Genomic DNA, 14,333 nt, shown 5'->3' on the forward strand with positions numbered 1-14,333 from the left:
CAGGTAATTTCCTGAGTCATGGGATTATTAACAGTACAAAGATGAAAGAGAAAGAAAAAGAGCAGAGGTGGGCCAGATTCAGCCATGTAGTTGAATCCCACATGGCTGACTGCACAGTTCAAATGTTGGTCCTGGTGGCTTAAAGAACACACTGGGCTTGTGTGCTTGCATGTTCCAAATCCCACCAATGGAAAATTTGGGAGAAGATATATTAGTATGCCCATCCCCTATGAGTAGTTATTTCTCATGTTCCTCTGTCTCTCTGTGGCAGGCACACATGATACAATTTGCTCTCTAACAAATTAAAAATCAGAGAAGTGGAATCTGTTAAGTTTCATACAAACTCCTGTCCATATCCATTACATTCCATCACCACTGATGAGAACATTGATGGTCAATTTTAAGATGTCTCCTAAAAAGTACGAACTGAGTAGACATTTACCTTACCTTGAGAGAGGAAAATATCAGGGGACATTTATTGGACATTTTGATACAAATATATAAAAACGTTTGCATTCATTACTACATTGAACAAAGAAAGGACATTACAGCCCTGGAGATCCTCCAAGTTGGCTATGGCTCAGTTACAGTAGCTGAGGTTTATCAGCTCCCTCTAGCCTTCCTCACACCCATGCAGGTGGATCTCTTGAAAGCACTTCCAGTTATTCTCCACATAACAGCTCTCCACCTCAGAGATTCTTCCAGGGAAACTGTCTAATAAAAGTTTCAGGAGACATTACTGGCAAACACATTAGCTTAAGGAGAATCATGCTCTTGAAAAGTTACATTTTAAAAATGTCAGAGAGGCTAAGTTATGTTTTAAGATGATATAGGTAAGCTCAACAATGCAATTGAATACATATATAAAAAAGAAATAAATTTAAAAAGATGATATAGGTTATTCTGTGGTGATAAAACACAGTATCATAACATCAACACAATATTTTTTCTCAGAGTTGACACTTTTAACCTTGGCTGCTAGGTAAGGAAGCCTCTGATCCTTATGTCACATGAACTTAAGATAGAAGAATCACCATTTTGTTGCATCATTTTTATAAATTTATGCATTCCTCAGTTTCTACAGTACACAATAAAATAATTATTAAACCGTATACTTTTTCTTTTATGCTTTGGTCTGGAAGTAATATTATTTGGACTAGTCACAGGTTCTTTATTGAAAGAAATGGGTCTGAAAAACAGTCTTCTACTGCTTTTAATAACAGCATACATTTTCTTCACTCAATATTCCATTCTATTATCTTATCAGCTAAAGATTTATCTTCTACCTGTTTTAGTATGACAATCCAAAATCCAAATAAGTTTAGAATCAGATTATTTCTTTTTTATTCAGGTCACATATGGTCCTTTTGACCCCATCCTAAGTGATAAAGACCAATTTCCATCAGTTTATCAAATGGCCACCAAGGACAGTTCTCTGACTCATGGGATCATCTGCTTGTTGCTGCATTTTGGCTGGACGTGGGTGGCACTCTATGTATCTGATGATACACAAGGGGAGCAGTTCCTTCAGGATATAAAGGCAAAGATGACAGAAAAGAATATCTGTGTGGCCTTTATAGAAAAGCTCCCTGCCACAAAAGGTATCTTTTTAGAATGTGACTATAATTTTGTGCAGAGGATCAGAGTTTCATCTGCAAATGTGTATATACTACATGGTGATGTAGGGCGTGTCTGCACCGCAGGAACAGAAAAAGAACTCTATTTAATTTCAGGAAAGGTATGGATCATGAAAAATCTTCACTCCTCAGAGTGGGAAGGTATTTTCACTTATATAGAGCACACACCATACTTTTTCCATGGAAGCCTTTTATTTTCAAACCAGGAAAGGAAAATTTCTGGCTTTAAACAATTTCTCAAGACAGTGAACCCTTCCCAATACCCAGAGGATTTTTACTTCAGTAAACTCTGGCTTCACTTTTTTGGATGCTCACTTTCTGGATCACTATGTGGCAAACTTGGAGACTGTTCACCAAATTCTTCTCTAGAGTTTCTACCATCTGACTTGCGCATGATGATCATATCTGACCCCAGCTATTTTATCTATCACGCTGTGCATGTGGTGGCCCAAGTTCTTTACAAAATGCTTTTGTATAAAATCGAAATGGGATCTCCAGCAGATGCAGACCAGCATATTCTCCCTTGGCAGGTAAACACCCTTCACAAGCACCTGATAACTTTCAGAAATTTTTATTTAATTTTTTTTCCCATAGAACACATACATTCATCAGAGTGAGACACTGAGAGGAAAAGTGAGATATAATCCCCCAGAGGATAATGGTCACACCACAATTTTTCTACTCCATTCTCCTCCTGTGAGTTTTGGCAAACATGACCAAATGACTGGCATAATTTTCAAGCTTCCAGTTCTGGGACTCACACTATGGTCAGTCATGTGGGAGTCCACGTAAACCACAACACCACCTGCTGACACCTGAAGATTTTTTGTTTCTTTGTTTTTTGTTTGTTTGTTTGTTTGTTTTAGCTTTTGTTACAGTGTGTGTTCACTCACCAGAGAGAGAGAAAATGTTATAAATCACCCCTGGAATGGTGCTGCAATCCCTTTTCCTCCATTCTTTTCTTGGGATTTTGGACATGCATACACATGTGCCCAACATGATTTTCAAGTCACTGGTTCCAGAAGTTAAATCACAGTAGGTCATGTGGAAATCTAGCCACCCTAATTACCATAACACCTGTTGAGTTATTTATTTATTTTATTTCTACAAAGAGTTTTACTGTTTTTTAAAAATTTATTTATTCATTTTTATTATCATCATAATCTTCTTTATATTACACTGGATTACATATAACTTTACAGTGTATTACATCGCTTTTTCAAAAGGAAATGCCATGCATGTCAGTCAATACAGAGACATTAATATCCCCACTTCATCATTCAATATCTTTTCAATGTTTTTCCGAATCATTATTATTATTATTCTAATTATTATTTTAAACAGTCAGTCACTATTTCTCATTTTGCTTGTAAAAAGACTTTACCTATCATGAAATACTTCTCTGACCACTCCAATTGAGCAGAGAGTTTTATTCTTGAGTTATTTACCCTCACCAGTGAGACAGACAGAGATGGAGAGACAGAAAGTGAGAAATCACCACTGAGAGATTATGGTCACACCAGAATACCTTCTTTTCTATTCTCCTCTTGGAATTTTCAGCATGCACACACACACATGTCCATCATGAGGTTTAAACACCTGGGTCCAGAACTGAAACTGTGATCCATCACGTAGAAATCCAACAGTGTAACCATTAAACCATCTGCTGGTCCCTGGTGAGGTATTAAAAAAAAAAAAACACAATTTGAGAACCATCAGATGGTGTAATGGTTATGTTGCTGGACTCCCACATAGTCAACCATGGTTTGAGTCCCGGACCTGGTGACTGGAACGGATGCTGGGCAAGTGTGCATGTGTGCACAAAATTCCAAGAGGAGGGAATGGATGCTGGGCAAGTGTGCGTGTGTGCACAAAATTCCAAGAGGAGAATGGAGAAGAGATTTTGCTGTGGCCATCCTTCCTGCAGTGATTATTTCTTGCTTTCTGTCTTCTGTCTCTCTCTCTTTCTGGTGAACACACGTGCCGTATTTAAAAAAAAAGCTCTCTTAAAAACAAAATGTACAATCTATGTTTTCTTTTTAAAATAACAAGATCAGGCATTTATTTATTTTTTTGAGACGTTTTTGCTATAGGGCATGTGTGCTCGCCAGGAAGACAGAGAGACAGAAAGTGAGAAATCACCCCCCAGGGGGGATGGCCACACTGCAATCCCTTCTCCTCCATTCTCCTCTTGGAATCTTGGGCATGCATGTACATGCACCCAGCGTGAGTTTAAGCCACCAGGTCTAGGACACGAACCGTGGCTGACTATGTGGGAGTCCAGTGACATAGCCATTATGCTAACTGCTGGTCCCTAGATCAGGTAAATTTTAAAAAGTTTTTATTTTCTTAATTTTCACCCAAGGTATATGGGTAATTGTTATTTCTTCTTATATACTTCTGCCACTAGAACCTTAGATTTTAAAATATTTGACCTGGCTGAGGCTGTGCAAGTGTGAGTGTGTGCCAAGATCCCAAGAGGAGAATGGAGGAGAAGAGATTCTCATCTCCACCAGGAGTGGTTATTTATTGCTTTCTGTCTCTCTGTCTCTCTCTGTTTTTCTGGCAAACACCATGCCCTATAACAACATCCTCTCTTAAAAACAAATCACACAACCTATGTTTTCTTCTCAAAATAACAAGATTAGGCAAAATTCTTTTAAGTTTTTTTTCACCCAAGGTATATGGGTAATTGTTATTTCTACTTACAGAGTTCTGCCACTAGAGACTTAGATTTTAAAGTATTTGGCCTGGTTCCATGACCTGGTCATTGATGCAGTCAGAGCCCAAATGGCCAATTTTGTAGGTCAAAGCCTGGACTAGAGATTGGGAAACCACTAGAAATGTGTGTGTCCCTGAACAAATACTGTCAGTGAAGGACAAGGAATTGCAGTATGACCATTCTCCATGAAAGTTGCTTTCTTTCTCTGTCTCTATAAGATGTACCCTCAGATAAATTTTTAAAAATTAATTAAATTTGTCAAAATAATGTAAAATAAAATACTAAAACAGTTCAAGAACAGATACTTGACAGAACATAGATCAAAACTGGTCAAATCCGTGTATGTTTTTTAGGAATGCATCCTACATCAGAGAATATTAATATAATAACCATATCTATTTCATCTTTAGTGATATAGATGCTGTGGTCTAATTCCTTTATGCAATATTCATGGTGAGGACAAAAATTATTTCTACATACTATCTTAACATGACTCATGGAAAGAACTTTCTTTTAGAATTCACTGTACTTATCCTGTTTACAAAAGTCCTGGAGGAAGAAACAGTGATCAAATTTTAAAATATGAAACCACTTTTGAAGCCTATAGTCTCAGGGTCTTTTAGTTGGTTTATAAATAAGTTTATATTTCAAATAAACACTAAATCATGGAGCCAGCAGCTGGTATCATGGTTAAAGTTCTGGACTCTCACATGGTCAACTGTGGTTCAAGTCCTGGACTGGTGATTTGCTTTCTTACTTTCCCTCTCTCTTGCTCTCTGTCTCTTTGGTGATTACATGTTCCCTAAAGCAAACTTAAAAATAATAATAACTCTTAATAAAATAAAATGAATAATTTAAAAAATAAACACTAAATTTATAAATTTTATATAAAAATATCAAAAAGGGAAAAATACATTAGAAAAATTTGCTGAACAAAACAAGTTAATACAATATACATACATTAAAATGAACATCAGAAAGTTTAGTTTTTATCTTATTTCCACTTATATTAACAATAACAACATTCAATTTCCACTTTGAACAAGTTTGACTTTGACCCTTCGCAAAGCAAATTCAAAAGTTAAGAGGATAACGTGGTTTATTAAAAATATTTTTAATGAGTCCAGAATATTATGTGGTGGTTAAGTCACTGGATTCTTGATTATGATACCAGTCTCACATCTGGCAGTTTGTTTTTTTACCCTCACTCTCTCTCTCTCTCTCTTTCATGAGCATACATGCCCTTTAGAAAGTTTAAAATAATAATAATAGATAAGAGCAAATAAATAATTCTCTTAAAAATATATATTTTGGGGAACCAGCAGTTAGCATAATGGCTATGTCACTGGACTCCCATGTAGTCAACCGCGGTTCACGTCCCGGACCCGGTGGCTTAAAACTCATGCCAGGTGCGTGTGCATGCGTGCCCAAGATCCCAAGAGGAGAATGGAGGAGAAGGGATTGCGGCGTGACCATCCCCCCTGGGGGATTTCTTGCTTTCTGTCTCTATGTCTCTCTCTCTCTGTCTGGCAAGCGCACATGCCCTATAGCGAAAACCTCTCAAAAAATATATATATATTTTGTGGTTTGAACCCATGGCTTGGTGGTTAAGACAGCTAGATTACACATAGATCAAGTCCCAGACCTGGAAGCTTAAGAAACATTCCAGGCATGTGAGTATACATACAGGCCCAAAACCTAAAAGGGAGGGAGAAAGAGAGAAGGGATTTCAGCTTGACCATTTCCCATGGGAAATGCTGTCTTCTCTTCTTTTCTACTATTTCTCTGTCTCTCTCCATAAGGACACATTCCCACTAGGAAAAACAAAAACAAAAACAAACAAAAATACCTGTTAGAATTTAGAAATTTTAATTTTATATTTTGTCACAAATTGCTTATTGTATTGTCACATGACAATCACACTCTTATCAAAAGATGTCCAAAATAAAGATAAAGAACAAAATGTATTTGTTCCCATTTCAAAAGCTTTATTTGATCTAAATAGTATCCAAAAGTGTACTTTTTAAATATACATATTGGATAAACTTGAAGAAATGCATACCTGTAAAATATCATACCACTATTAAGAATTTAAATCTATCCATCTATATGTCTTTCAAAAATTTTCCTACAAGGGGCAGCAGCTGGTGTGGTGGTAAGGGCACTGGTTTCCCAGATGATTCTCGTGGTTTGAATCTTGGACTTTTCAACTTGCTTTCTCCCTTTCTCTCTCTGTCTCTTTTTGGTCAATATAAAATATTAATAATAATAAAATAGAATGAATACGTCTATAAAAATTATTTATTAGGTAAGGCATGTGGATTTTCCAGGCAAAGATAGGAGAAGTGAGAAATCGCCACCCCCATAAAAAATGGTCATGATGTAATCATGACCATTGGAATTCATGATGAATGGAATTCCCTCCAGTGGGAATTTTGGGCATGCACACATATGTGCTTTTTTTTAAAATTATGATAACTTTATTATTATTTTTAAAAATTGATCAAAGAGAAAGAGAAAGGGAAAGTTAGAAATCAATTCATTAGGTGTAGAATTTGAACTACAATCAGCCATGTGGGAGTCTAACACCTTATTACCATTGCCGCCTTTGGCCCCATCCAGTGTTTTGTAAGTTACAGGTACAGAATTCACGTTGCCGTCTTGGCCATATGTTATTAAGCACCTTTACTCCACTGTCTCACTCAATGTTGTGCCCTTTATGAATAACCACACAGCCTCCAATTGGTCCAAACCAGATTTTATTAGTCTTGGTTTTATGAGAGTCTGAGTATAAATCACACTCTGGGAAACATATTAGAATTTTTCTGATGAATGACAACCACTCTTCCATTTTTTTAAGAGTTAATTTTGCATGAGCCCTGAGTGCTGACAACTCAAACCAAACTGAGTCCCAACAGAAAAGTGAACATGTAAATAGAGATGTTAACATAGAAGGATTACTATATAGATATGGATTTTCCACCTCTACATTAAATGCAGTCCTAATTTGTAAACCCTTCCTTTAATTCAGCTTCATGCATTTCTGAGGAAAAGCCAACTGACAAACAGCATTGGGTACATGCCCCTGGATGAAGAAAGAAATATGATACAGTATGATATCCACAACCTTGTGAGATTTCCTAATCACAGTTGGCTCTTTGTTAAAGTAGGAGAATTTATCTATAAGAATTCCCATGATCAAGGTTTGATCATCAAAGAAGAGATGATAAACTGGTCTGTTAGTTTCAAAGAGGTATGATGTCATTTCAATATGAAATACATACAGAGGTGGGATCAGGAGATTGCATAGTACTTACATCACTGGAATCCCACATGACTGATTGTGGTCTGAGCCCTGGACCTGGTGACTTAAAATTCATGCTGGATGTATGTGCCATTCTCCTAGGAGGTGATTTCTTATTTTTTCTCTCACTGTCTATCTGTCTGTGTCTCTCTGGTGAGTACACAAAATACGAAAGACCAAAATTTATATGACTTCTCTGAACAGAATCTTTAAATAAAATTGTATGACTACTTTAACTAAGCAATAAATTTGATTTTTACAGGGCTAGGAGGAGGCATCATTGTGAAGGTGCTGGATGCTGACATGTCTGACTATCATTTTAGTTTGGACCCAGTGGCTTGAAAATCATGCCTGGTATGTGTGCATGTGTGTGAATGCCCAAATCCATAGAGTAGAATGAAGGAGAAGGGATTGTGTCATGGCTATCTCCCTGAGGCTTCATTTCCCACTTATTCTTTCTTTGTCTCTATCTCTCTCCTGTGAACATACATGGCCTATGAAAAGTCTAAAGAAAACAAATTGTACTCTTGTCTCGGTCAAAATACAAATTAACAAAACAAAATTTGCCTTTTACATCCAGAATTGTACTATCTCATTTTTCTTATATACATTCTAAACTATAGAAATACTTCTAGTTTTTATAAGGTGATATGGTTTCTTATATTTGTTCAAGCAACAGTTCAATTAATAAAATCAATGAGGTGGTGGTTATGTATACATAGTTGAATATATTTTAATAAGCTAAATATTTTTGAGAATAAATTTTTGAATTTTTAAAATTATTTGTGAGAGAGATTTTTTCTATAAGCCACATGCACTTGCCACAGACACAGACAGAAACAGAGAGGGAGAATGTGAGAAATTATGCCCCAGGGGAAATTGCCACACCATAATCTTTTCTCCTCCATTCTCTTTTTGGGATTTTGGACAAACACATACATGCACCAAGCATGAGTTTCAAGCCTCTGGGTCCAAGACTCAGACTTGACTCAGTCATGTGGAAATCCACAGACATAACTATTCCACCATTTGCTGGCCCCCAAGAGATGTATTTTTATCAAATTCATTCTGTGAACATCATAGATTGCACTTACACAACCTAGATGATATTTCACAGAGCACATGGAATTGATATGATCTATATTATTATAAGAGTACTAACACATATGCAGTTTATTTTTTATTGAAATCTCTTATGTCTTTATGGAGCACATGACATTTCATATTATACATATGTGTATATATATATATATATGTGTGTGTGAGTGTGTGTGTGTGTGTGTGTGTATGTGTATAAGAAATTTCTCTATATATCCTGAAACCCTTTATCATTTGTGAACAAAGTACTTCTTGAAATTTGGTACACTGTAAAGACAGGTAGATTACAGATCAAGATACCATTCACGTTTTTGTAGATACCATTCACATTTCCTCTTGTCATTTTGTATATCATTCTTTTTTATTAAGAAATATTTATTTATTTATTTATTTATTTATTTATTTATTATTTTTATTCTTCAATTTGACAAAAGAGAAATAGAGTGAGAGAGGATGAAAGGAAGCAACCATATCTGGGACTGGAACCATGGTCAGCCGTGTGAGAGTCCAGTGCTCTAACCCACACACTACCTGCCAACCTTTTGCATACAATTCCTCATTGTACTAAACATCTCAAAGCATTGACTATAATCTCAGGCAATTAGATGAGACAGAAGATTTATACAAATATCATGTTTTGTACATGTATTGTGTTCATATATGAAAAGCACTGCTCAACCTGCCTCAGAAGCCCCAAAATGTAATAACCACCCTCTCATCATTTATCTGTTGGCCCATGAGTTTTAAGCTTTCTCTTGTTTACCTAATATTACATTATTAGATATTTAAAAATTCAGAACCTAATATTTTTTACCCAACCAGATATGAAGATATAGCATAAATATTATTGGGGGAACACAACTTTTCAGAGCCTTTACCATGTAAAAACCTGCATTGAAATGGTTTTAGATGAAGTATTGCATAAGAGGAGAAAATTACATGAGGCCAGTTTTCTCTAAAGTGGAGAGAGTGACATGTAATCAAAATAGCTTATTATTTTTCTTTTTTTTTTGAGAGTTTTTTGCTATAGGGCATGTGCGCTTGCCAGACAGACAGAAAGAGACAGAGAGATAGAAAGCGAGAAATCACCCCCCAGGGGGGATGGCCATGCCACAATCCCTTCTCCTCCATTCTCCTATCAGGATCTTGGGCACGCACACACAAGCACCTGGCGTGAGTTTAAGTCACTGGGTCCGGGACTCAAACAACGGTTGACTATGTGGGAGTCCAGTGTCATAGTCATTATGCTAACTGCTGATCCCTCAAAACAGCGTATAACATACATGATTATGACTAATGATTTTCTTTTCTGCTCAGACTCCTGAGTCTGTGTGTAGTCACAGCTGTGTTCCTGGATTCCAGAAAATTCCCCAAGAAGGAAGACCTGTTTGTTGCTTTATTTGTGCTTCTTGCCCAGAGTCAGCTATTTCAAATCAAACAAGTATGAAATATATAACTACACTACCAGTTCCTACTATTGCTCAATAAAAATGAAATTATTACTATTAGAAATAAAATATTGGGGTCTGCAGGTGGCGTGGTGGTTAAGGCATTGTCCCATGTGGCCAACCTCGAGTCATGCCAGGTGCATGAACATTTGTGCTGAAAATCCTGAAAGAAGAGACTGTGGCCTGGTCATACCCCTGAAGGGTTATTTCTCACATACTTTCTGTCTTTCTGTCTCTCTGGTGAGCACACATGCTTTATAGATAAAGCCTCCTTAAAAAAATTAATAAATTAAACACAGAGCACCACAGTTCTTAATTCACATATTTATTGTTTTGCTATATTTATTTTATAAACAATCTCCTGCCCTATTTCATGTAAACTCTTACTTGTCCATGTTCATTCTATTAGACTAAACTGTGAAAATATTTCCAATGAACACCCTTGCAGTTTGGTGCCTGATGAGATAGAGTTATTTTTGGATCTCATACTGGACCACATTAGTCATTAATAGGAAGACGTGTAATTATAAAGGTTACCTGTGGGTGCCTTAAAGTTTGAATCGAACTAAGAGACCCAGATGATAAGTACAAAGGAATTTCAGATAAACAATTATAAGAATATCTTATAACTTTTTTAACCATACTCAAACATCTGTGCAATTAAGTACAAAGAATTGACTAATATCAGAATACCACACTTTGATATATATTGCAAAGAAAAAGAATCATAGTTTACAAATTGAGGACTCAACATTCTAATAAATTTCACAATTGGGCACATCAAAATATGCAGAATATAAAATCAAAAAATTATAATAAAACCCTGTATTATCAAACATGAAATATGGAAAGTAAGAATCATGCTTCCATTTTTCTGATATTTAAGGAATAAGTATGGTTTTAATTGTTTCATATGTATTGTGCAATTTCAGACATTTTAACAGTAGAAAACATTTGAATTCCGCTGCTAGTAAAAGTAAATATATATCTTCAGGTAAGAATATGCCAAGAAAAAAAATCACTTATCTTTTATGAAGGAATTGCAAAGCCAAATAAGTGTGCAGAACAAGAAATAAAAAGAGAGGTACAGGGTAGCCCATGAAATGGTAGTTAATGTGACTGAATCCCACAAGACCTAAATTGTGACTTGAGTCCCAAATAAGATAACTTGGAAAACACAAAGGGTTTGTGTGTTGTACAAAATCCTGATAAGAGGAAACAATGGTACAGATATTATTGTGGCATGACCATTTCATGGAAGTGGTGCTGTCTCACTTCCTTGCTCTCTCTTGTCCCATCCCTGTTCGGGCGCCAGGTGTCCCGACCCAGGGGGACAGCCGAACAGGTTTCCTGAGTGAAGGAGTGAGAGCCGGGGACAAGCGGCGTAGTGTTACAACACGCCTGGTGGCTCATTTTCTCACTTTCCCTCTCTCTCTGTCTCTATCTGGTAAGCACACTGCCCTACAACAAATTTTAAAAATAATATTGAATAAAATAAAATTAAATGGTCTTTAAAAAAACAAAATGGAAAAACAAAGTAAGAAACGGTTTATGACCCAGGAGAAATTCATACATTTGTGGGTACCAAACCTGTCTCTGAGACAAGACAGGAATATCTGCTGACTGTAGAAAAATGAATAGGTACTGCAAAAAAAAAATGTTATTGAATATCACTAATTCTTTTTAAAGAATTATTGGGACCAGCAGTTAGCATAATGACTATGTCGCTAAACTCCAATGTAGTCGACCATGGTTCGAATCCCAGACCTGGTGGCTTATACTCACACCAGGCATGTGTACGTGTGTGCCCAAGATCCTGAGAGGAGAATAAAAAAGAAGAAATTGAGGCAGGGCCATCTACCCTGGGGGATGATTTCTCACTTTCTGTCTCTGTCTCTCTGGCGAGCACACACAGGTAACAAAAACCTCTCCAAAAAAAAAAAAAGAATTCTTTAATTTTATTTACCATTACTATTTTTTTAATTTGCTAAAGGGCATATACATTCACCAGAGAAGAAAGAAAGAGAAAGAGAAAGAGAAAGAGAGAGAAAAAATAGAGAGAGAAAGAGAAAGAGAAGTGACAAAGCAAGTTGTCATGTGCGAGATTCAAAATGCATTCAGCCACATGGAAGTCTCACATCTTCACCATCATGCCACCTGATGACCTCCACTCTAATTCTTTGAGAATATGCAGGGTTCCTGGAAAAGTCATTTCGTATTTTTTATTTATTTCTATGCAAAAATGCAACATGACTTTTCGGACAACCCAATGCTATTGTATTAGTATTACCAAAAATTAATTAATTAATTAATAAAAACTTGAGAAACCAGCAGTTAGCATAATGGCTATGTCGCTGGACTCCCATGTAGCCAACCATGGTTCAAGTCCTGGACCCACTGGTTTAAACTCACGGGGGTGTGTGTGTATGTTCCCAAGATCACAAGAGGAGAATGGAGGAGAAGGGATTGCGGCATGGCCATCCACCCTGGGGGTGATTTCTCACTTTCTGTCTGTCTGTCTCTCTCTGTCTTTCTGGCAAGCACCCGTGCCCTATAGCAAAGACCTCTCCAAAAATATAAACACTTACAATAAAAATTTCTCAAAAAATTGATATATAGGAGAAATCAAATTCCATTCAAGAGTCAAATGTTTTATATTTAAATTGCTTTCAATATTTACGTAGGAGTGTTTATGATAATATTTACAGAAAAATAAAAATGTACAATGAGAAAATTCTGCAAACAAAGTGACATGTTATATACAAGAAAAAAATCAATACAAATTAGGTTAGAGGAAAAGTTAAGATATTTCAGGAGAACAAATTAAAGTGATTCTTTACTTAATATAAATTTAAAAAAACTATTCATTACTATTCTGATAAACAATTATGATAAGCCATGGAAATATAAGGTTTATCTCCAGGAAAACTCAGAAGAGAGTAGAGAAGAGAGCTGGAATAAATTCTTATCCTTGGTAACATCATTGAGAGCCATAAAATGGGCTAACCAAGATCCTCACATGCTGAGACTCCATTTCAAATTACTTTGTTATTATCTACAGATGAAAAAAAAAATTCCCCCAGTGACATGAACATGGGCTCTTACCTTGGAGTATTTTGGTATTACTTTGGAGATTTATCTGAGGAAAAGTAAACAAAAGTCACCATTTCCTTCAACATGACAATCAATTTGTGAAATTGAAATGCTGCATCTTTGTTTTGTCACCAGATGCAAAGCAGTGTGTCCAGTGCCCAGCTAAAGAGTATCCAAACAGTGAGAGAACTCACTGCCTCCCCAAGCCTGTGACATTCCTGGCTTTTGAGGATGCTTTGGGGACAGCCATGGCCTGCATAGCTCTGTGCTTATTTGTTCTCACAACTGTAGTTTTGGGGATCTTTGTGAAGCACAGAGACACTCCCATTGTCAAGGCCAACAACCAGGCTCTCAGCTTTATTCTGCTCATCTCCCTCCTGCTGTGCTTCCTCTGTTCCTTGTTCTTCATTGGCCATCCTAACGCAGCCACGTGTGTCCTCCAACAAGTCACATTTGGCCTTGTGTTCACTGTAGCTGTTTCCACTGTTCTGGCCAAAACAATTACCGTAATTCTGGCATTCAGTGCCGTGAAACCTAGAAGAACAATGAGGTGCTTGCTCCTCTCAGGGGTTTCTAACTCTGTCATTCCTATTTGCTCCCTGATCCAAATGATTATCTGTGGAATCTGGTTGGGAACATCTCCCCCTTTTATTGACATAGACTCACACTCTGAGTCCAGAAACTTCATCATCGTGTGCAACAAAGGCTCAATCACTGCCTTTTACTGTGTCCTGGGCTACCTGGGCTTCCTGGCTCTGGGGAGTTTCGCTGTGGCTTTCCTGGCCAGGAACCTGCCTGACACATTCAATGAAGCCAAGCTCCTCACATTCAGCATGCTGGTGTTCTGCAGTGTCTGGGTCACATTTGTCCCTGTCTATCACAGCACCAAGGGGAAGTTCATGGTGGCTGTGGAAGTCTTCTCCATCTTGGCTTCCAGTGCAGGGCTCCTAGGCTGCATCTTTGTGCCCAAGTGCTACATTATTCTGATAAGCCCTGGTGAGAACTCCTGGAAAGCTTTAAAAAACAGAAAG

General features: G+C 37.0%; 1 protein-coding gene across 1 annotated transcript in view; it reads left to right on the forward strand.

Annotated features, from left to right (window-relative positions):
* The window catches only part of LOC102502231 (vomeronasal type-2 receptor 116-like), a gene marked incomplete at its 3' end in the record, with an annotated part of 22,319 nt that extends 7,998 nt beyond the window's left edge, over positions 1-14,321 (forward strand). Inside the window, exons 3-5 of the mRNA XM_014582841.1 lie at positions 7,510-7,597; positions 10,088-10,202; positions 13,438-14,321. Coding sequence (XP_014438327.1) covers positions 7,510-7,597; positions 10,088-10,202; positions 13,438-14,321 — 1,087 coding nt within the window. The remainder of the gene's footprint in view (positions 1-7,509; positions 7,598-10,087; positions 10,203-13,437) is intronic.
* Between the last annotated feature and the right edge of the window lie 12 nt (positions 14,322-14,333).

Source organism: Tupaia chinensis, unplaced genomic scaffold (genome assembly GCF_000334495.1).
Source record: "Tupaia chinensis unplaced genomic scaffold, TupChi_1.0 Scaffold143840_1, whole genome shotgun sequence".
Classification (NCBI taxonomy): Eukaryota; Metazoa; Chordata; class Mammalia; order Scandentia; family Tupaiidae; genus Tupaia; species Tupaia belangeri.